The sequence below is a fragment of the Rosa chinensis genome, chromosome 7, assembly GCF_002994745.2.
Source record: "Rosa chinensis cultivar Old Blush chromosome 7, RchiOBHm-V2, whole genome shotgun sequence".
NCBI classification, from domain to species: Eukaryota; Viridiplantae; Streptophyta; class Magnoliopsida; order Rosales; family Rosaceae; genus Rosa; species Rosa chinensis.
Genome location: NC_037094.1, coordinates 30,882,286 through 30,904,577, shown reverse-complemented (window position 1 = coordinate 30,904,577; position 22,292 = coordinate 30,882,286). Strand labels below are relative to the sequence as shown.

The 22,292-nt window shown below is 38.4% G+C and overlaps 1 protein-coding gene and 2 long non-coding RNA genes across 7 annotated transcripts; 2 read left to right on the top strand and 1 right to left on the bottom strand.

The window, feature by feature from the left end:
• Positions 1–5,770: 5,770 nt before the first annotated feature.
• On the top strand, positions 5,771–6,478 carry LOC112175103. The gene is made up of 2 exons (XR_002926308.2): positions 5,771–5,923; positions 6,025–6,478. It is a non-coding gene; the product is annotated as an uncharacterized LOC112175103 (long non-coding RNA).
• Positions 6,479–9,638: 3,160 nt separating this feature from the next.
• Positions 9,639–17,761, bottom strand: LOC112180684. Of its 5 annotated transcripts, none has more exons than XR_005804036.1 (13): positions 17,747–17,761; positions 17,547–17,664; positions 17,329–17,400; positions 16,841–16,910; positions 16,035–16,080; positions 15,604–15,693; positions 14,948–15,078; positions 11,434–11,548; positions 10,583–10,642; positions 10,368–10,487; positions 10,219–10,266; positions 10,022–10,116; positions 9,639–9,885 (listed from the first exon to the last, which is right to left on the bottom strand). It is a non-coding gene; the product is annotated as an uncharacterized LOC112180684 (long non-coding RNA). The 5 variants fall into 5 exon arrangements; XR_005804035.1 differs by having other exon boundaries at positions 14,948–15,045; XR_005804034.1 differs by having other exon boundaries at positions 10,368–10,492; positions 14,948–15,040.
• Positions 17,762–18,411: 650 nt separating this feature from the next.
• LOC112177769 (MDIS1-interacting receptor like kinase 2) lies at positions 18,412–21,120 on the top strand. Its single transcript, XM_024316026.2, has 4 exons — positions 18,412–18,811; positions 18,970–20,295; positions 20,624–20,704; positions 20,768–21,120. Exons 1-4 carry the CDS (start codon positions 18,412–18,414, stop codon positions 21,118–21,120), a joined length of 2,160 nt encoding a protein of 719 aa, XP_024171794.2.
• The last annotated feature ends 1,172 nt before the right edge of the window (positions 21,121–22,292 follow it).

Sequence of the window (22,292 nt, the reverse complement as noted above, 5' to 3'; positions counted from 1 at the left end):
CTTCAACGATATCTTATCAATGCCTCAACGTTATGTTCTCCATGCTTCAACAATGTCCTCGCCATGTTTTAGCGACATACTCGCTATGCTTCAACGATACACTCGCTATGTTTGAGTACCATACTCGTCATGCCTCAGTGGCACATTCTCGACATGCTTCAACGGTGTACACGCCATGCTACAGTGACATACTCGCCATGATATACTCGCCATGCTTCAACAACATCTTATATATGCTTCAACGTGTTATCTAAGCTTCAGCGACCTATACTCGCCGCACTTCCGCAGTATATTATCCATGCCTCAGCGATTTATATCTTATTTATGCTTCAGCAACATATTATCCAGGCCTCAGCGATATCTTTCTTATGCTTCAATAGTATCTCATCTATGCTTTAGCAGTATATTATCTACATATCAGCAATATTTCGCTATGCTTCAGCAGTATCTTATCCATGCCTCAACAAGCTTCAGCGGTATCTTATCTATGACTCAATGTTATATTCTCCACGCTTCAACGATGTACTCGCCATGCTTTAGCGATACACTCGCTTAGTGCATACTCGCTATGCCCCAATGACTCCTTTCGCCATGTTTCAGCAATGTACTCGTCATACCTCAATGACACACAATCTCCATGTTTCAACGTGATATATCCTATATGATAAATGTCACACTCGCCACGTTTCAGCGATATTGTATCTGTGCTTCAGCAATATATTATCTAGGCCTTGGCAATCTCTTCTCTACGCTTCAGTAGTATCTCATCTACACTCCAGCCGTATCTCACTTATGCTTCAGCGGTAACTCCCCTATGTTTCAGCTGTATATTATCTATCTTTTAGCAGTAATTATCTATGCTTCAGCATCATCTATGCATCAGCGACATATCCTTCATGCTTCATCGACACGTTCTTCACGCTTCAGCGGTATCTTTTGTAGACCTTAGCGATCCACTTTCCATATTTCAGCGATGTTATATTCATGCTCCGCGATATATTATTCATGTTTCAGCGGTGTCTCACCCATGTCTCAGGCGACCTACATCCGCTATATCTTATCGCATCGTACTCACCATGTTTCGAAGGACACACTCGCCATGCCTTAATTGCACACTCGCCATGCCTCATCGACATATTCAACGTCCTCGCCATGCCTTAGCGCCACATACTCGCCCACACTTTAGCTTCACGCTTATACCTTAGCAAGCACTCTCTTAACTCCCGCTCGTGCCCTAGCTGCATTCGGGACTATACTCGTACAAACCTGCGCCTCTGGAACTCTACTAATTCTCCAATAATCGCCGCGTATTCTCTAAGGATATTCTCCAATGATTGCCATGTATTCTCACATGACCGCTATGTCTTCTCCAATGATCGCCATGTATTCACCCACGATCGCCTTGTATTCTGTCATTGCCTTTGGCAATTTTTAATGAAATCGGCTCGATATCGCCATGATTTATCTCTTCACCAAAATATCGCTAAAGGCATGGGCAAGCTGTATAGCAATCCCAAACAACTGCCTAATGCGAACAAGCTGAAATGGCTATACAATTCAATATCGCTAAAGGCATGGGCAAACTATATAGCAATCCCAAACAACCGCCTAACGCGAACAAGCTGAAATGACTATATAATTCAATATTGCTAAAGGCACGGTTGTGCTGATATAGCACTATAAGTGCTATCACTCGCAACCCTTGTATTGCCAAGGCGATCAATGCAAAATGGTTAAATGCGATCAATGTAAAATTCTTAAATGCGATCAATGTGAAATGCTCCAATGCGATCAATGCGAAATGCTCCAATGCTCCAATGCGAAATGCTGCAATGCGATCAATGTGAAATGCTTCAATGCGATCAATGTGAAATTCTCCAATGCGATCAATGCGAAATGTTTCAATGCGATCAAGGCAAAATGCCTCAATGAAATGCGATCAAGGCAAAACGCCTCAATGAAATGTGATCAAGGAAAAATGCCTAAATGAAATGCGATCAAGGCAAAATGCATAAATGAAAGGCGATCAATGAAATGCGAGCAAGGAGAAATGCCCAGATGAAATGCGATTAAGGTGAAATGCCTCAATGCGATCAAAACGAGGTGGCTAAATGAAATGTGATCAAGGTGAAATGCCTCAACGCCATCAAGCTAAACACATGATCGAGATGAAATAGCTACAAGCATGGTTGTGGTGACATAGCCTAGTACTATCATCGACAACACCCAATATCGCCACAACCATGATTATGACACGCTCTCCTTTATACGCGATATCGCCATGTTTATCTTTCCATTTTATGATATCGGCATGAGTTATCTTTCTCACGCGGTATCACCATGTTTTCTCTCTATACGACATTGCCATGTTTTATCTCCATTACATGATATCGCCATATTTTATTTGTCCATTATACTATGGGATATCGCCATGTCTTCTCTCCATCATACAATAGCGCCATGTCTCATCTTTCTCCATTATATGATTGGATGCCACTACATGCAAAACAAAAGGCTGTGCCAACCTTAACAACAGCGATATCGCCACGTACCTTCCAGCCACTATCGGTTACATTCATCACAGCCATTATCGGCTTCATGCCAAAATCATACTATGGCCATATGCAAAAATGGTCTGACATAGCCAAGGCTATCCTTGCAAACACCAAGTGTATCGAGTACACCTTATATCAAGCATACCTGATGCCATATGCTAGCAGACCTTGGTCTAAACCCTCTGACTTCGGCCTCGGGGGACTGGTTACCCCAAGGAAGTCACTCTCGCCAAATGTCCAATGAATACTTGCACCGTTTTTACTTGGAAAACGAAATTACCACCCTAGTTAAGAGTCCTCATAGCTGGGGACTTGGGGGACTGGGAGTAATGATTGTATGGAAGCCACGTGGCAAGGATACTCGCCTTGCACTTCTGATACTTTTACCATGGACAAACTCCCCACCCAAGAGAACTCTTGACCGAGGACTTCGGGGACTTGTTGGTATAGATACCTCTCAGGTACAAGTATCGGAAGCACAAGGCTCATTAGCCACTTAAAGCAATGCCGATAACGCCCAAAGACGATGCCGATACCATACACTTGAGGTATCGGGTAGGCCGCAGCTAGTTCCACATTGGAAACTAAGGGGTGACAAGCCCATCCCCACAGTACTATAAATACATGTCTCTCCACACATTCAAGGTAAGCCACCTCTCTCCATTTTACTCCTACCTAGTCTGCATTTTTACATGTATCTGACTTAGGCATCAGAGAGTCGAAGGCCGGCTAGCCTGGTCTTCCCTCTGACCTCTATTCATGGTTGACAGGTATCGAATCTCGGAGGTGGAAGCTCTCATGACAACCCCGTTTCTACAACTGAAACAATTATCTATCGCTTTCCATTATCTTTATCTTATAACGATAATGACTTAGGCATCAAAGCGTTGAAGGCCGGCACACCCGATCTTCCCTCTGACCTTTGCTTGTTTTACAGATAAACGAGACTGATAGCGATAGTGACAGAACAAGACATCTCGTGATTCAGTTAGACTAAACACCCCTCTATACAACTGAAGCATTTAAAACATCCCATGACAGAACAAAACATCCCGTGATAATACCAGCTAAACCAGACTGGCAACATCGCCACCCTGCACAAATATCAGAGACCTCAAGAGGGAAGTCTTGGACAAGCCAAATATCGATAGACCCTTCTCAGAAATATTTACCACAGAGAGCCAAAGAGCACCTTCATGGATGGGCCCATTCATTGACTATCTCTCAAAAGGTGTTGAACCAACTGACAAGGCTATTGCCACCAGGCTCCGCAGGAGGGCGACACTGTACACAATCCGAGAAGGCAAGTTGTACAGGAAAGGTAGGTCATTCCCTCTCCTAAAATGCATCTCTCTAGAGGAAGGACAACGAGTACTTCTATCGCTACATAGCGAAATCTGTGGCAACCATGCAGGAGCCAGAGACTTGGCATTTAAAGCACTCCGTACAGGATATTACTGGCCCACGATTGAAGAAGAGGCAAAGCGTATCGCCAACGCTTGCCTCAAGTGCCACCAATTCGCCAACTCTCTTATCGCACCATCGGTGCCACTTTTCATCATCATCGCCCCTTGGGCATACTGCCAGTGGGGACTTGACTTCATCGATAAGTTTCGCACAGCTCCAGGACAGTTGAAATTTTCCATCGTTGCTATGGGGACCCGAGTGGGCATACCATAGCGTCGTAATATTAAGCCAATAGGAGCTCGATACATCGTAGATGTAGCGTAGACCTACCAACTTAATACTACAAGGTCTTTTGAAATATGATTTACTTTGAAAATAAGAAACAAATAAACTTTTAAGAAAGGACTTTCGATCAACAACCCAATATTCAAATTAACAAGTCTGGAAATACTTCAAAATAAAGTAGGCAAGTGCACTGTGACGCCTTAGGGCTTACATCATAACTGAAATAATAGGAGGTCAACAGCAACAAGAAAGCATGGAGTAAGGTGCGCTCCCAGGTAGGCGGACCTCACAGAATTCAACTAAGTTCAACATTGAAAAGAAAACGAGTAAATTGATAAAGCACCAAAAGGGAAGGACTTCAAGCAACAGGGACAGCAACACATGAACTGGGCCAACGACCCACTTCTAATCCAGATCGTCCGGAGTGACCTCGTTGTAACCTGAAATGTAGGGGTGAGCATTTAGTCCTCGCTAGCCCAATAGGGGCCGACCCAACCTTAGTTAGGTTTAAAAACTAATAAGTAAAACATAGCTACTAGGATGTAGATAGTGCGCATTTGTAAAATCAAGTAAAACAAATGCAAGCTAAAACAATCATCGTTGTCTTTTTCAGAAAATCATATGCAGCATGCTTCACACAACTTGGAGCTCTGAGATGCTTACCTGCCGGCTAATCTAAAACAATCTGTGACCGACCGGTTCGTCATTCTTGGAGTACCGGACAACTACTATGTAGTCCTTGTGACTACGAGTAGCGAAAGTGTCCATTTCTTGGCCCTGAGCATCTTATGACTGGTTCATCGTCGGTACTTACCTTTCCTCCACGAACATAGGAACACAGCCCCCTCCAAAGGTTCACTGTTATCGACACCGTGGGATGACTAGGAATCAACGCGTCTAGGTCTCATTCACTTTTAGGTCACAAGCACAAACATACAATGGGCTACAGTATCTCAACATACAAGTCTAGCCTCGGTTTTCGTAATCAGCAATATCAGTTATGCAAACACAAATATCAGGAGGCATCGACTAATGAACAACAAAAAAAGTACTTACAGACAACATACTATTATACTAGAGCATTCCACATATATAGAAAAGCCTCTAACAAGGAAGGGACAACTTACCCTACCTAGAAATGCCTGCGTAATCCACACTCTGATGTTTTCCGCTTAAGCTTCCTTAACGATCGTGTTTGCTGAACCATTACTTAGTTTGTAAGTAATTATCCGAGTAAACATCGTGACCAACTCTAAGTACGCGCATACTAAATCATTTTTATTTTAATGAGGCTATTTATTATTTCTTTCAACTTTTACCAATTTGAGAAACTAACTTCTTTCTTAAGGAAGGAACAACTGGGTAAAACAGTAGAAAAGAGAAGGGCAGAAACGTCTGTCCACTATTCATTTTGTTTGTCCTCATCTAATTTGCATTTTATTATAGTTAGAATATGTTGATTTTACAAGTGCTTGACTTATCAAAATCTATATAAAGTAATGTAGCCATGGCCTTAACCACAAGAAAGGAGAAGCCAAAAGTACTTGCTTTTTTTACATTTGACAAGATGGTTCTGAAGAAGTCCGATACTCACTTGATTCCCTCATTATTCCTAATGCTATTGCTCTTCTCGTCAGAAATAGCGTTTGCCAGAGTTTTAAGAATTCCCAAAATCAGTTGAGTTCTCATCTTTATTACTGTTTTTTGTTTGTTGAAGTTTACATTCGCAGAAAAGGCCTTTAACACTAATTTAGCAACTTATATGTTGTCATTGCAGAAGAGAAGATCAGCACCTTCAGTAGGCTACATCTGCAAAAGAAGATCGAAGCCAGGGGTAACGATCGGAATTCCAAACAAAATTGTGAGGTTGATCCCTTAAACCGTAATCATTGTGGACGGTGATTATTTTTTGGAGCCAAATAATTAATCGATGATCTCTCACAGACGTACGTAAGACCCAGCCATCTGTACTAGCTAGAAGGATAAGTGAGAGAGATCATCGTCAAAATAGTTTCATTAAGATGTAGAGAACTTGATTGAGATCGTTATTTAACTAGTACTTCTGTTATTGATGCAAAATAATAAGGGTTGCAAGGCTGAAGACAATAGCATCCGGTATCACAGATGCTGCTGTTCTTTTAGGCTATCTTCAGTTGTGGAGGGATATAATCACTCTTGGGCTAAAATTTAGCCCTTTGAATATCATTGGAAAATTGTATTATTCCAAAATATTTTTCAAGTTTAAAGTATAACTGTTCATCTAAAAGTCCACGTTATAGAGACTTGATAGTTGATTCTGAATAGTTTTTCTTCCGTAATTCCAAACTTCTCAATTATATAATTTTTTTATAAATTGTTAGAGATATTTTAATTAAAGTTCAATTTGTTGCCTCAATTTTTTTTTAAATGTGGTCCAATCACTTTTTGTTTTCTAATTTCTCCTCAAGGTAAATAAAGGAAAACAGATTTAAATCTCACAATTTGTTTTTTTTTTATTAGTAAATCTCAAAATTGTGAGATTTTGCTTTCAGTTTAAATATTTAAGTTTTGAATTTTAAATTCTTCAAATCCACTCAAGTAAAATAATTATTAGATATGAACCCTGAGAAAATTTAAGGAGTTTTTTTTTTTTTTGATTGAAAGATAATTTTATTGACTACAAGGATTACATCCAGATACCAGATATGGGGACTTATGCTCAACAGAACACCCCAAGCAAAACAACTAGTTTTCAGCAATTAAGTCATAAAGCCATAAAGGCCCCAGCTCGTTACAGTACCAAGCTTGTGGCAGAGTCAGCGCAGATCTGGCCAAGTGATGGGCTATGGCATTAAAGCGCTTCTTCACATGCTTCCAAGACACCAATTCAAACTCATGCATCATCAATCTCACTGCATCTAAGACTCCTCCAATCTCGCTAAGGTCCCAACCATCAACCTTTAGTCGATTAAGCACATTAAGGGCATCTCCTTTTATTACAACACTCTGAACCCCCAACTCCTTGCATTAGTTAAGCCCATGCCACAACGCAAGAGCTTCAATTGCTGCCGGAGTGAGAAGGCAAGGTAATGGCACCGATAAAGCCCCCAAAAGACTCCTATCTGACCTCAACACCACCGCTCCCAAACCGACAATTCCAGCATCTTGATTCACAGCCCCATCAAAAAACATAACTAGATTAGAATTATGACTAACCTCAATAGCCAAATCACCCACCCGTGTCGAACCTGTAGCAGCAGTAGAGTTGCTACCCAACAACTGGGATAACTCATCATGCCACTCCAAACACCGTTGAACAGGGATCAGTGGGTCCAATTCAGGTTTTCCATGCAGTACCTCGTTCCTATCCTTCCAAATCCACCAAGAAAGCAGCCCAAACAGTTCCACCTCTTTGCTTGTACCTTCTGCAGCTACTCTATGAACCAGATCAATAAAAGAACGTTCTCGCCAACAATTCACAGCTCCTGCCAACCAAGAACGTTTCCAAACCTTCCGAGCCTTCTGACACTCCCACAAGCTATGCAAAACCGATTCTTGTGCTACACCACACCTCCCACAAACATCTGATGAGCACACTTTGTGTTTAAACAAACGCTCAACACAAGGTAAGAATGCATGGCAAGCTCTTCAAAGGAACAACTTGACTTTGTTTGGGACCAAAAGACCCCAGATAATACTCCATATATTTTTGGAGTTTGAAACAGCATTCTCACCACTACAAGCAGTATGTACCCCCACCTGCTTTAATTCCATCCCTAACCAGTAGCCTGACTTCACAATATAATAACCTTCCTTTGTGTAGTGCCATATAGCCACATCTCCATAATTAAGGAGTAAAGACGAAATTATTCGAGGTTGATTTTATTATCTCGATAATTATGAAAAAATACTTAAAAATATTTTTGAATGTCAAGGAATAACCTCCAATTTAAGGACTCAATAAAAAAGTACACATCAAGAAAGTCTGCAAGAATTTTTAGGACACTCAGAGATATTTATTTCGGATATCGGAAGTTCAGAAATTCTTGGTTTTGAGAAAAAAAAAAAAAATTCAAAACAGTGCAATCAGGACCGTTCAAATCTACACAGCTTGATTTGGACCGTTGGGTCCGGTTTAAATTTAGGTAATAGCTGGGCGAATCAGATTGCACGGACGAGGGGAATCGAGATGTGACCCGATTCTTAGACCCCTTAACCCGCAAGCGTGATCCGACAAGTTCTACGCTGTCCGACCACTTGACGGCGTGGCATTGGTGACGAAAACTTCCTCTCTTTGTCGCCAACATCTCTGTAGTCTTGGTTTGTCCAGAAGATTAACCACGACGGCGGTCCAAAGCTCAAAAGGTTCGGTCTTTGCGGCGAAGTTGGCCGTTTTTAGACCACTCCGACGGCGATTTACTTCGACTCAGGTATGAACATGATCTCCTCGTCGAGCTCAACTTGTTCTTCAGCTTTGATTCGGCTATATTTTCATCAATATAATTATTGCATGAAAATATAGACCTGTGTGAACAGATTTGTGTGCAATAGGTACTTTTTCTAGTAGCGGGTTGTTGTACAGTGCTGGTGTGCAGTCAACTTGTTAAAGTTAGCGGCGTATAGTCTCAGTCTTCCCCAAGTTGCAAGAATAATCCCAACCAATTCAGCAAAAAAATAAATGAAGATATTGGAATGACTTTTCTAGTCTAAACTAGACAGCTGGGCATATTACAAATACTAGCCACTGCATGGCACTGATGGCAGTATAAGTAAGACCCTGAGAGCCTGAAGTACCATAAGAAAAAACCATGAGATCATTAACTTCTACAATTTGCTCTCTAGCTTCCTTGATCCTGTATCCTCCGCTGATTTTATCACCAAACAGAAGTGTTGTGTTTGCTTCTTCTGCTAGTATTTCTACTGAAACCGAGGCTCTTCTCCGATGGAAAGCCAGCTTACAAACACAAACCCAGAATAATCTTACCTCATGGAAAGCCAATGCCTCCAGTCCATGCAATGCGTGGACTGGTATTTCATGCAGCACTGCTGGAAGTGTCAACAAGATAAACCTCACCAATTCCGGTATACAAGGGACACTACATGAATTTATGTTTCTGTCCTTACCTAATCTAGAGTATATCGATCTCAGCTTGAATAAAATCTTCGATGTCATCCCTCCCCAGATCAGTTTCCTATCAAAACTTACTAGAAACGGCGCCTGCGCTTTGCTGCGGGATGTGAATCGGAACCATGAAATGCACTTGAGTTTAGCCAACTGCGTCTCTGAAAACTTGCGTGCTATTAAGATCCAATGGCAAATGTTAAAATACCAAATTGAATCCAATGGGAACAACTCAGATAAAATCATAACGGATATCAAAGTGGAAATGAGGCCATGAAAAAGATGTCCCATTGTTTTATGCAATGCGTTGTTGTCTTGGTAACCCTATGAATTCATTGAAATTTCTCCGAGTCCAAGCACAGTGCTAATGTTTTTCTGTACTACCAAAAAGCTACTGGTACAACAGACTATAAGTTGGTAAATCTTATATACTCTTGATATCTTCTAAAGATGGTTCTCTTTCCAACTACATCCGCGTTGCTTGCAGAACATCTTGAAGGAATTGAAAGCCCTATGAGTTAGTCATCTGGAGAGCTCCTGAGAAGAAACAAAAAATTCAGCGTTCACCAAATTTAGGATTCAGGAATGCTAAGTTCTAATTATAATCAGAAACAAATTGAGCAAAAAAAAGAAAGAAAAAAAAAAGGTTGCTTTGTGTTAGTTGAGAGGTTACATTAAACTGCATGCAGGATGCATTCATAGCAAGCCACTGAGCATCGACCATGTCAAAAGCTATACTGAACAGTACATCAGAAGCAGCTTCATCTTCTGCATACATTTCATAAGTATTAGATGCAGGAGGTTGAATATCACATTATTAAACATAGTCGATCATCACCGCCTAATAGTGTGAGGTGTAAATTTCTTTACCTCCTAATAAGTGCAAGAAATTTATCCCGGGAAGACACCTTGGTCTTGCTGCAGGGTAACATGGTCAATAAAATTTTAACCTACAAAGTTGTTTGTGTTATTAACATAATAGGAAAAGTCTAAGATGATAATTAAACTTGTTTACAAACCTGACCCAAGAGCCAGCAATTGAATCAACATAAATGATATGTTTATGCCAACAACAGCAAATGGGTATTCCCAAGTTGCTCGACTCCCACCTTGCTTGAACAATAATCTCCGAAAGATGCCTTCACTTTGAATTTTATGAAATTAGTACCAACTTATTTTTTGTGCACTTCAGAAATAAGGAAGGTAAGAAACACAAAATAGGATAGAGGCATACAGGGTGAGTCTCGTCAAAAGGTACTTTTAGTTCTTCTTGAAGCCTCAAAAGTCAATGCTCCTGTTAAGTTAAAAACACATTTTGAATCCCCAATGTCTTCACCAAATTACAAATGCAAAGCTTAGCAACAAAGTATGTACAACTAAAGCTGAAAACAGAACCAAGCAAAGGAAATATAGAGAAAGTTCAGAAACCAAAATCCTAGCAATGAGTGATGTTGTTGTTAGGTAAGAGCTTGCCGACCATGGATACACAAAATCTCCAACTTAGAACAACACTACACAATACCTAATTACCATGGATACACAAAATAAAAGCAAGAAAACCATAGTAATAGTTTCTGAAAGAAAAAAAGCTTTTTTCTTTTTTGGGTGAGAATTGAAGAGGCCAAACAAAACAGCAATGAAAGTAAACAACCTTAATCACTATACATACTTAAAACCTAAAGCTTAATTAGACTCACCCCGCTTCTTTTATACTGTTTCCTGCCTCTAATTTTCTACTTAACCCTAATCGACACTTAATCTCAACATCGAAAATAAAACACTCCTGTACAGAATTGAAACCTTAATACACACCACGTCCAAAATTAAACCAACAAAAAAAAAAAAGGTCCATTATATTATAACTAATTCTTGTCAGAGGATCAAAAAATTCATCTTGATTGACTAACATACAGAACCCACTTTTGGGTTTTCTCTGTACAACCCAAAACTCAAAGACTCGAATGAATTTTGTATAGTTTCTCAACTTTTCCAAACAAATCAAACAGACCATTGACGAAGAGCGATATAAACAAAACTGAAGCTATATGTACAAATATACATGAGTTAGAGGGAAGGGAACTGGACCTGGGAGGTGGATCTTCAACAATGGCGATGATCCCTTCCTGTTGTACCAATCCCTTCCTATCTCTACACGGGCTAGATGATCGCAACCCTGGGCTGTAAGATCCTGAAATTGTTCCTGCAAAATCGATATAAAAAAAATCCCACTCAATCAGAAACCAAACAAAGATGCGAACGAAATTTCATAAATTCAGAAACCGACGCAATTGATTACGTGATTGCAGCAACAATTGATCTTTCCATCTCTTCGCACAAAGCAAACAAACACACGCTATTTCTCTCTCTCTCTCTCTCTCTCTCTCTCTCTCTCTCTCTCTCTCTCTCTCAACTCACGCTATTTCTCTCTCTCTCTCTCTCTCTCTCAACTCTCAAGAAAAGGTGCCCGCGCTTTGCTGCGGGACTTATTGTTACATGGTGGAGATTATGATTGATCTTGTTAAGGGGATCAATCCCCTTAACAAAAGGAAAAGCTGCGCAAAATGCTGGAGTTGTTGTTGGAGCTGGTTCGAGGCATTGGTTCTTCCAGTTATAGCTGTACAATAGTTATTTATGTTTAGTCATTTTTCTGCTTGCGAGACTGTGCTTTAGTTCCTGATGGTGATGATGTTGCTGTTCCATGTTTACCTTGCCTGTCACTTTTTTTTTTTTGGTTAATTGCCTGTCACTTTAATACAAAGAAAACAGAGTTAGAGCTACAGAAAGGACTTTGGAAATTGCAGTTTGATATAAAATAGAAATAAACAGTCAGAGAATTTGATAGCATATTGTTTCTTTGAATGAATAACACAGTTTTAATTAAATCAGAAACCAAATGAAATATCAAATTTTAGTAACAGAAGACGTGCAACTATATTTCTACACATGTATTGAGTACTATACCATTTCAACTATATTTCTTTGATGCTAATTTTTTGAAAAATTTTATTTTCTTACAATACCCTAAACACTTGCAGAGACTATGAAGATCATGAAGCCCTATCTCAAAATTAAACCCCCAAACACCTAAAACAGATAAAACCTAGAGGATATTCCAGGCTCCAGAGTCCAAATTGGCTCTGAAATTAAGATCACAGCCACCCAGACCTTCAACAGAGACATTAAGATCATACAATCAATGATTCCAAAAATGCAAACAGAGCAAACCCAAAAACTCGAGAAAAAAAAAATCACAAATACCCACAACAGATCGAGTTGCGATTCTGGGGAAAAAAAAATACCGATTGTTGTGCGCAATCAAAACGAAACCATGACAGCTTTCCGTCCCCTCTTCCTTTTCTCCGAGTTATCTTATCTACCTTCTTCCCCTGTTAATTTCATATATTACCAATCAAATGACTCCAGCTCTTCCATTAATCTTTTGTAAAACACACTCTATATTCCAACTGAACAAAGCAATTCGTAATCAATTAAAAGTTGTGAACATGAATGATGAAAAATTCAGACCAAGTATGAGAAAACATAAATTTGAAGGACTGATACCAAGTATCAGCCATTAAACAGAATTCACAAATTTTGATGGCAATCTAGATTTGATACAAAGTTAATAAATAACGTATAAAAAATTGAAGTTGTAAGCAAATTTGATCATAACTGTTATGTTTAAAACTAATTGAAAAGATGCAAGGTTGATCATAACTGTTAGTAAGAAATTAAAAAGCTTTTTGATTATTAACAACAATGACTTTCCAAAATCGATCCAGAATTGATGGAAAGTTGATAAACCGACAAAATCATTTAGTTTTATGATTTCTAGTTGAAATCAAATTTACTCACCTTTGATGTAGAGGATACATAGTCACCACTTGTTTGTTCGTGCTTGCCAATTGATTTCAGCTTTTGCCATAAAGGTAAGGCTGCAGAAGGTACTATTTAAAAGCATGTTACTGGTATAAATAAAGTGAAGAGCTGGTTTTTAGTTTAGTTAATTAGTAGATGCAGATTAACAAACCAATGAACAAACGATAAAAAATTGGTTGGAAAGAGCATGATTGATATTATTGATAAGCTATCATTTCACAATTTAATTGATAAGAATTTGGAAGAACCAAGACTTTTTTTTTTTTTTTTAAACTAACGAGGATTAGGCGATATTAGCTCCTCTGCAATGGTCTGAAAGGGGTGCCGAAGCACCCACACAACCCCGAAGGGGACCACTACAACCGGGGGCCCACCGCCCTTCCCTCGCTAGGAATCTTATTAATAAAAGGTAGCCGAAAGGCCAAAGTACATGAGGAGGGGGACTAGGCCAAAACTACCTCAAAAAAGAAAAGCTACAAATACGAAGGTACTGCACTAGGGCACTCGCTAACTTGAACAAGAAATTAACAACCTGTTTAAGCAAACCGGTAATCTGTTCTAGCAGTAAAGTCATGACCAAAAGAACTCATTAAAAATTGGGGAATTATGCTCCACCAATGTGTACCAATATTCAGGGCACCGTAATTTGCAAGCTTATCAGCAACACGATTACCTTCCCTATATGTATGAGAGATATAAACCTGCTGTTGGTCAAAAGAGTTCATGGAATTCCTCCAACGGGTGCGGAGACGCCATGGGACCATGTTATGATGCCTGAAATAATGCAAAACCAACATGGAATCTGTCTCAATCCACAAAGGAAACCAGTTCCTCCCACGAGCCACCTTAATTACCTCAATAATTGCTAGCATCTCAGCATCAATAGCCCAAGAGACAGATGCTTTACAAGAGAAGGCACCCAAGAATGTTGCATCGCTGTTTCTAAAAACTCCACCATATCCAGCATGGTCAATATCATGAAAGGAACCATCTGAGTTTGCTTTGAACCAACCTACTGGTGGAGGGTTCCAAACCACTGGGATGTACCTAGGCGCAGAAGATAGCAAAGGAGATAGGCCCAAGAAAGAAAAAATAGGCAGTACTGATGAGGTGGTGGAAGAAGATGCAAAAGCCAAGCCTGCAGATTCTCTTAGAGATAATACAAATAATTGCTTTAAGCTGACAGAACTTTTAGTCATTGGAAAGTACAAAGTTGATACAATTGATTAATTTTGGTACTTATTTGTGTTTTAGTTCTTCTGCAGCTTCATTGTACTAAATCTTTACTAATGAAGAAAATTTAAGTTGTTTTTTTCTCATTGAAAAGAGAAAGCTGTTTGGACCAAAAGCGCCTAAGTGTTAAAGTGCAACAATTTTCAGTTTTTCCAACATATATGGATGAAAACAAAGTCATTGTAACCAATCTGTTTCTATAAATTTGTTTCCCTCTCTTCTTGTTCCCTAACATGACACACACCTGCACTCTAACTAATACTTTGCCATAGTGCCAAATTGAATATTTCTAACTACTATGGAATGGAGTATATTAAACAAAAGTATATCTCTTACATCAAAATTTGTTCTTAGTTAATTCCAAAAGAATGAAAAGATATATAATTCTTCTTCACATGACTTACTATTCAGCTGAGCAATAGAAAAGTCCTTTACAGATTACAACTCTAAAACAATTCTCTCTTTAGCATATATACAAAATGCTAACCTTGGAGCAGAATCCTTAAACTGTCAAACTTCTGCGTCAAGAAGTTTAAAAAACTGGTTTTCCCAAGTTCTTGAGTATATGCAACTTTGGAGTCTGAACTACATACAAACAGAAAATTACATTTTCAATGCCTAAAAACAAATGAAGAAAAAAGAAACAGTAAGAACAATAATCAATGAGTCAAGAAAATGTGAAACACCACACATATAGACAATAGCCACATAACAACTGACATTATGACCTCCAACAGACAAAACTCCGTTATTACATATAGTTATGATTGATCGCTGGCCATCTTATAAACAGGATCTAAACATATAAAAACTATTTGAAATTGACTGCTCTGAGATATTGCTGCCTTTATATACCTATTTTTGACATCGATTTCCAGACATGCATACCTATTTGACAACTGTGCAACTTTCAGACCATGATCCTATTTACAACAAATAAAAATAATCATGCAGTAAACTCTGAGACCATGATGCTATTTACAACCACATATCCAGTAGATAAACACAAATGATATATCTCCATAGTTTAAGAGTTGAATAAATAAAGAACAAAGCATGGTTGAATTCAGAAAAGGATTTTACATGCACTATTGCAGTGGAGGAAAATAAAAACAGAGCAACTGATATTGCTGTAGGTCATACCTTCTGTGAAAGAAACCAGATTTCCAAGCTTATTGCGAGCAATTGAAACCGGATTTCCAAGCCTTTTGGGAGCAATTCAACCTTAGAAAACTGCAAAACCGTAAGATCTCAATCAAAATCACTAATTCCCATACCAAAATTTCATTATAGATCTCGTCATATTTCATTTTCAAGGTAACATATAAACATGCATAAAGAAAAGCACAAATAAAAAATCACAATAGGTAAGCATAGCAGAAATCACAATAGATCATATTTTCTTGTCCAATTAAAAAAATCACAATAGGTAAGCATTGCAGAAATCACAATAGATCATATTTTCTTGTCCAATTAAAAAAAATTACAAAGCTATTAGCAAGAGGAACAACACTAAAGAGTTCATAACTTTTGAAATAATAGCATCAGTTTGATAAATTTGGCCTAGAAATTACCTTCACCTTTTCCCAATCAGCCCAACCAATCGCCCAGAACCTCTACCTGCAATCAAATACAAATTCCTCATAAGCAAACTCTAATCAAACCAATCAACCCCCACTCTCTGTCAATTCAGCTCAAAAATGAAAGAAACCGATGAAATTAAACACACCCATAACAAAAATCAGAGCATGTGTGCTCTGAAGCTCCTTTCAGAAAATGCAGAATTTTCAACTAATCAATTAAAGAAAGACAAATGCAATCAAATACCACACCTGTTCTACTTGTTTTCAACCCAATCTTCTCGTCACAAACTGGACCCAATCAAAACGGAAAACATTGGATACAAAACAAAAAGAAACAAACGCCGATTATAACCACTACAAAACTAAAAGAACACACATCAAATTGAAGAAAATCAGCTTAAACTGTGTTGCTATTGATTCTACCAAATCAAATCTCATCACACTTTCACGATGAACCCAATCTTCTAGGTACAAACTCCAGTTACTCAACACGCTTTGGTGAAAGAGATCGAACACATATATTGATATATATGGGTAGAAAGGAGACTACCATATTATTATCCCAAAAAAAAAAAAAAAAGAGATTAACTTTCTTATGAAAGCTAAACAACTGCTGCCATTTAAATAAAAGGTTACACATGAATAAACACAATTAATAAAAATAAAAAAAGTGCAGTAGCTTACATCAGGTCAAGGGGATCAATCACCATCGATAACAAACCAAGTTTCAATCACACAAAGCAAAAGGAACAAACTTTAATCAAATTCCCAAAAGGAAAAAAGGTTTAAAAGTTTACCTCTGTTAAGGGGATTAGAATTGGCAGTCAAGAATTTTCTCTGAATCTCATTCGTGCAGCAGATCGTGCCCTGAATAAAGAAATTACTAATTAGTTAAAAAAAAACCATTTGAGCTTATAAACGATAAGTAGAACCTCAAAAAAAGAAAGAAAAAAAATAGTAGGCATACAGATTGTGTTGCAAGCACTGTTCGATGTATACTACATGAACACAAAATCTATAACAAAGGCAATGCAAAAGAAACAGATGAACCCAAAGCACAGACCACTTTAAATAGCAATCTATTAGAATAAACTATCAAAAACTCAGGAGTCAGGACGATGAAATTTTCTATACAACGCTTAATCGAATAATCCCAAAACGCCGAACCCCACAGGCAAAACGATTATACTTCATAAAACATTTGGACCTCTCAGTATATTAGAACTCAAGAAAAGCTTTTGACTCCAAGTTTTGTTCTAATCAATGTTATAATATCGATATGTACCTTCTCCAAAACAAACGTAAATTGATTTGTCCTTTGCTCTTTTGTATCTCACTCCTTGAACTTTTACAGAGACTGCAAATGACAGAAAACCAATCTAACATCAATCGTTTTCAGAAAGATGATTATATCATGAAAATCAAACAAAATCAGTTTGGGTATGTGAAGAAAAGATGGATAACGACGTTATTGATGTTGATCTTACAAAGTCGAACTCTTACCGAGTCCTCACTGTTGGTGATTCCGGATGTTGATGGAGGCTTCCCAAACACAGCAGATTACACGTTTTGCTTTATATACTCGGGCATCAATTGATAAGAACAGAAAGAAAGAGCTCGGCTGGAGTCAATACACCAAACAGCTTGATCTATATATATGAAATTCGGTGATCCTTTAACAAAAGAAAGAACGAAGAACACACCTAATTAAAATCCTCTATCCACACCAAAAATCAGAGCTTTGCAATTCAGATACAATCTGAGAAAAACAAAGCTCATGCTGATGAAATTTTACACAAAACCCTTAATCGAATAATCCCAAAAAACCGTACCCAACAAAATTAACCCAAAAATTAACATCAAGCAGTTTCCTTTTATGCCTCCAAGCTGGAAACAAACGAAAATTGAGACCTGTCTATGCCAATCAGCAACCTCCCTCACTATCAATCTAAGCGAGACGAAGAACGAACTCTTTCTCTCTCTCTCTCTCTCTCTCTCTCTCTCTCTGTCGATTTCAATTTTCTTTCTTCTGACTGTGAGATAGATAAGAACGAACTCTCACTCTCACTCTCACTCTCTCTGTCGATTTCAACTCTCTTTCAGTCGGTGATTCTTTTTTTTTTTTTTTTTTGCGAAGGTTCCCGAATCCCCTATTTGGTTCTTTATCCACGGTTTATAGAAGACCAGCTTGATATTCTCCACAAACAGTAAGGGCAAAATCGACTTTTCCTCCCGTTGATGAACAGTAGTAACAGTGAACTCACCTTTCAATATATGTATAATTTATCTTGATCTATCCTATAATCAGTTATCTGGGAACATCCCACCAGAAATTGGTCTTCTAACAAATCTTGAGGTTCTGCACCTTATGGAAAACCATTTAAATGGCTCAATTCCTCAAGAAATAGGTCAGCTTAAGTTCCTGTACGAGCTTGCGCTGTACACCAACAATCTCGAAGGTTCAATTCCTATTTCTCTCGGGAATTTGAGCAACATGAGATTTTTGTATCTCTATGAAAACCAACTTTCTGGTCCCATTCCTCCAGAAATAGGAAACCTTCATAATTTGGTTGAGCTCTTTATCGATGCCAACTACTTGACAGGTCCAATCCCTCCAAATTTTGGAAACTTCATAGAGCTCACTGTGATGTCATTGTGTAACAATAATCATTCTGGTTCTATCCGTTCAGAACTAGGAAATCTGAAGTCTCTGATCCAACTCTACATTCATCAGAACAATTTTTCTGGCTCAATCCCAGCATCTTTAGGTGACCTGACAAACCTTACTCATCTCTATCTATTTCAAAATAAACTTTCTGGAGCCATTCCAAAAGAGCTAGGGAGGTTGAAATCTCTTGTAGATCTACAGTTGACCATGAATCAACTGAATAGTTCAATTCTTTATTTGGGAATTTGAGAAACATAGAAATCGTATACCTCCGTGACAACAAACTTTCTGGCTCCATCCCCAAAGAGTTTGAGAATCTCATGAAGTTGACTGTACTGGAGTTGGATACTAACCAACTTTTCGGTTCTTTACCCCAAAATATTTGTCGAGGTGGATCACTAGAATACTTTACAGCAAACAACAACAATTTGACAGGACCTATCCCCAAAAGCTTGAAAACTTGCAGCAGCTTAGTCAGACTCCGTCTGGGATGGAACCAACTCACAGGCAATATCTCTGAAGACTTTGGTGTCTATCCTCATCTTCAATTTATAGACCTAAGCCACAATAACTTCTATGGCGAAGTCTCACACACTTGGGGACAATGTCCACATTTAGCAACCCTACGAATTGCTGGAAACAAACTTACTGGTAGCATACCACCTGAGATAAGCAATGCAGCCCAAATTCATGAACTAGATCTTTCATCAAACCGTTTAGTTAGCATGATCCCAGAGGAATTGAGGAGAATGACTTCTTTGTTGAAGCTGGTGTTGAATGACAATCAAATTTGGGGTCATATACCCTCAGCATTTGGATCCTTGAATAATCTTGAATACCTTGACCTGTCCATGAACAAATTTAGCGAGTCAATTCCAAGCACTTTAGGTGACTTGTCCAAGTTAAACTACTTGAATTTGAGCAACAACAAGTTGAGTCAGGAAATTCCGTTTCAGTTGGGGAAGTTAGTTCATCTGTCCCTACTGGATTTGAGTTATAACTCACTTGAGAATAAGATACCATCAGAAATGAGCAATATGCAAAGCCTGGAGACACTGAATCTTTCACATAATAAACTTTCTGGTCTCATTCCAACATCTTTCGATGAAATGCCTGGCTTGCTGTACATCGACATATCCTACAATCAGTTGCAGGGTCCCTTTCCAAACAACAAAGCATTTCAAGATGCTACCTTGGATGGGAATAAGGGATTGTGTAGTGATGTTGTTAGAAGATTTCAACCCTGTAAGAATGTCACTAAATTCAATCGAGAATCTGTATTCATAATCATTTTTGTTTCCTTGGGAGCTCTTTCACTTGCTGTCCTTGGAATTGTAACGATTGTTAGATCAATAAAGAAGAAAGAGCAGCAACCAAAGCAGCATGATATGCAGGATGGAGGGACTTTTTCCGTACTTAACTTCGATGGAAAAATGATGTATGAAGAAATCATAAAAGCAACCAATGGTTTTGACTCCATGTACTGCATTGGTAAGGGAGCATCTGGAAGCGTCTACAAGGCAAAGCTGTCCTCAGCCATCATAGTTGCGGTGAAGAAACTCCAACATGTACTAGATGGCGATGGTGAGGAGATGTCGGCGAAGGAATTCCTCAATGAAATGAGATCACTAGTAGAGATACGACACCGAAACATTGTGAAACTTCTTGTTTTTTGTTCAAAACCAAGTCACTTGTTTTTGGTGTACTCACCTAGAAAAAGGTAGCTTGGCTTCAATATTGAGCAAAGAATCTGAAGCTAAAAAATTGGAGTGGACTTCAAGGATAAGAGTTGTAAAAGGTGTGGCTCATGCATTGTCTTATATGCATCATGATTGCAACCCACTGATTGTACATCGAGACATATCAATCAACAATATTTTGCTCGATGACGAATATGAGCCTTATGTGTCAGACTTTGGCACTGCTAAGTTGTTGTATCCAGACTCATCTAATTGGACTGCTCGTGCGAGCACATATGGATACATAGCTCCAGGTAAGCTAAAATTGTTTATAAATTCAATATTATGTCTTAACTGATGGCTTTCTGATGCTTTAGTTTCTTTGGCAGAGCTTGCTTACACAATGAAGGCAACTGAGAAATGTGATGTTTATAGTTTTGGAGTGCTGGCACTAGAAGTGATAATGGGAAAGCCGCTGGGTGATTTCATCTCTTCATTTTTACATCTATCCGTCAATGCAAACATATTGCTTACGGAAATTTTGGACCAACGCCTACCGCCTCCTACACCTCAAGTTGAAGATGATCTGATAACCATTGCAGGGCTAGCAAATGCATGCACACAGTCCAATCCACAATCTAGGCCAACAATATGCAGAAGGTGTGTCAGGTCTTATCATCCCAAAATGCATATTCCTATCGACAACAAGACATTGCACTCGAACAACTAGTTAGTAATTAAGATATGGAGTTGTGTCACCTAGCTTTGAGTGTGCACAGACTCACTATGCCAGAAAAGCAATCAGACGACAGAGGAGATCTGTCGTCTGATTAAAAAAATTTCTGTTATCTAGTACGGTGCCGTCTCTTGGGGCATCAGACGACAGATTTCCTCTGTCGTCTTATTTATCAGACGACAGAAATTTGTTAGGTCTTCTGTTGTCTGATGAAATCGAGACATGAGGCTAGTGAATTCAAACGACAGATAAATGTGGTGTGAACTAGAAACAAATAACAGTTCCTTATAATTTCTGTGGTCTGAATGGACTTATAATAACAGTTAAGTGTTGTTTTATTCCAGTTCAATAACAGTTAACTGTCATTCGTAATCAGTTTAGAATACAATTATCTATCGTCTTTAGTCACCTAAGATAACACTTATATGTTGTTTTATATGCATTATAGTCACAGATAAGTGTACATTGAACTTAGTTAATACTATATTTATTTACCGTTTGAGTTTAGTCACAAATGACAGTTAAATGACGTTTAAAGGGAATACAAATAACAGTTGTCTGTGGTTTTTATTAACTTATAGTAATAGTTATCTGTTGTGGCATATAACTTGGAATTACAATTAAGTGTGGTTTAAAAGTTGTTAAGGTTACATTTATCTATTGTTGTGGTTTATACTGTACAACAGTTAAATAAAGGTTGAAGAGCACATACAGGACAATTATTTGTTGCTTGAAGCTAATTTGAGCAACAGTTAAATGTTGTTTCATTTTGTTTAAGTGTCCAAATATGAACACATTTTTTCTTGTTTCTGTTGTTCTTTGATGCGTCCAACAACATCATTTTCTATTCCAGATGTCATACACGTATCCCTGTTGTGCCATAATCATGTAAATCTGGGAACAACACAATGCATTCATCAAATATGAAATCCATTCACAAAAATACCAATATTTGATCAATCTGTTCCTGCAGCTATATATACATACATCCATCATGGAGCTAAACTTAATGATCAGTTCAATAACCCATAGCAGTTGGCATGATCAACAAATGTAACCCAAAAACCACTGATATCTCATACTAGCTACTGATCATAATTAAAATGTACTTGCAGGCCAAAAATAGATACTTAGACCAACTGCATAACTAGTTAATATGGGTTATA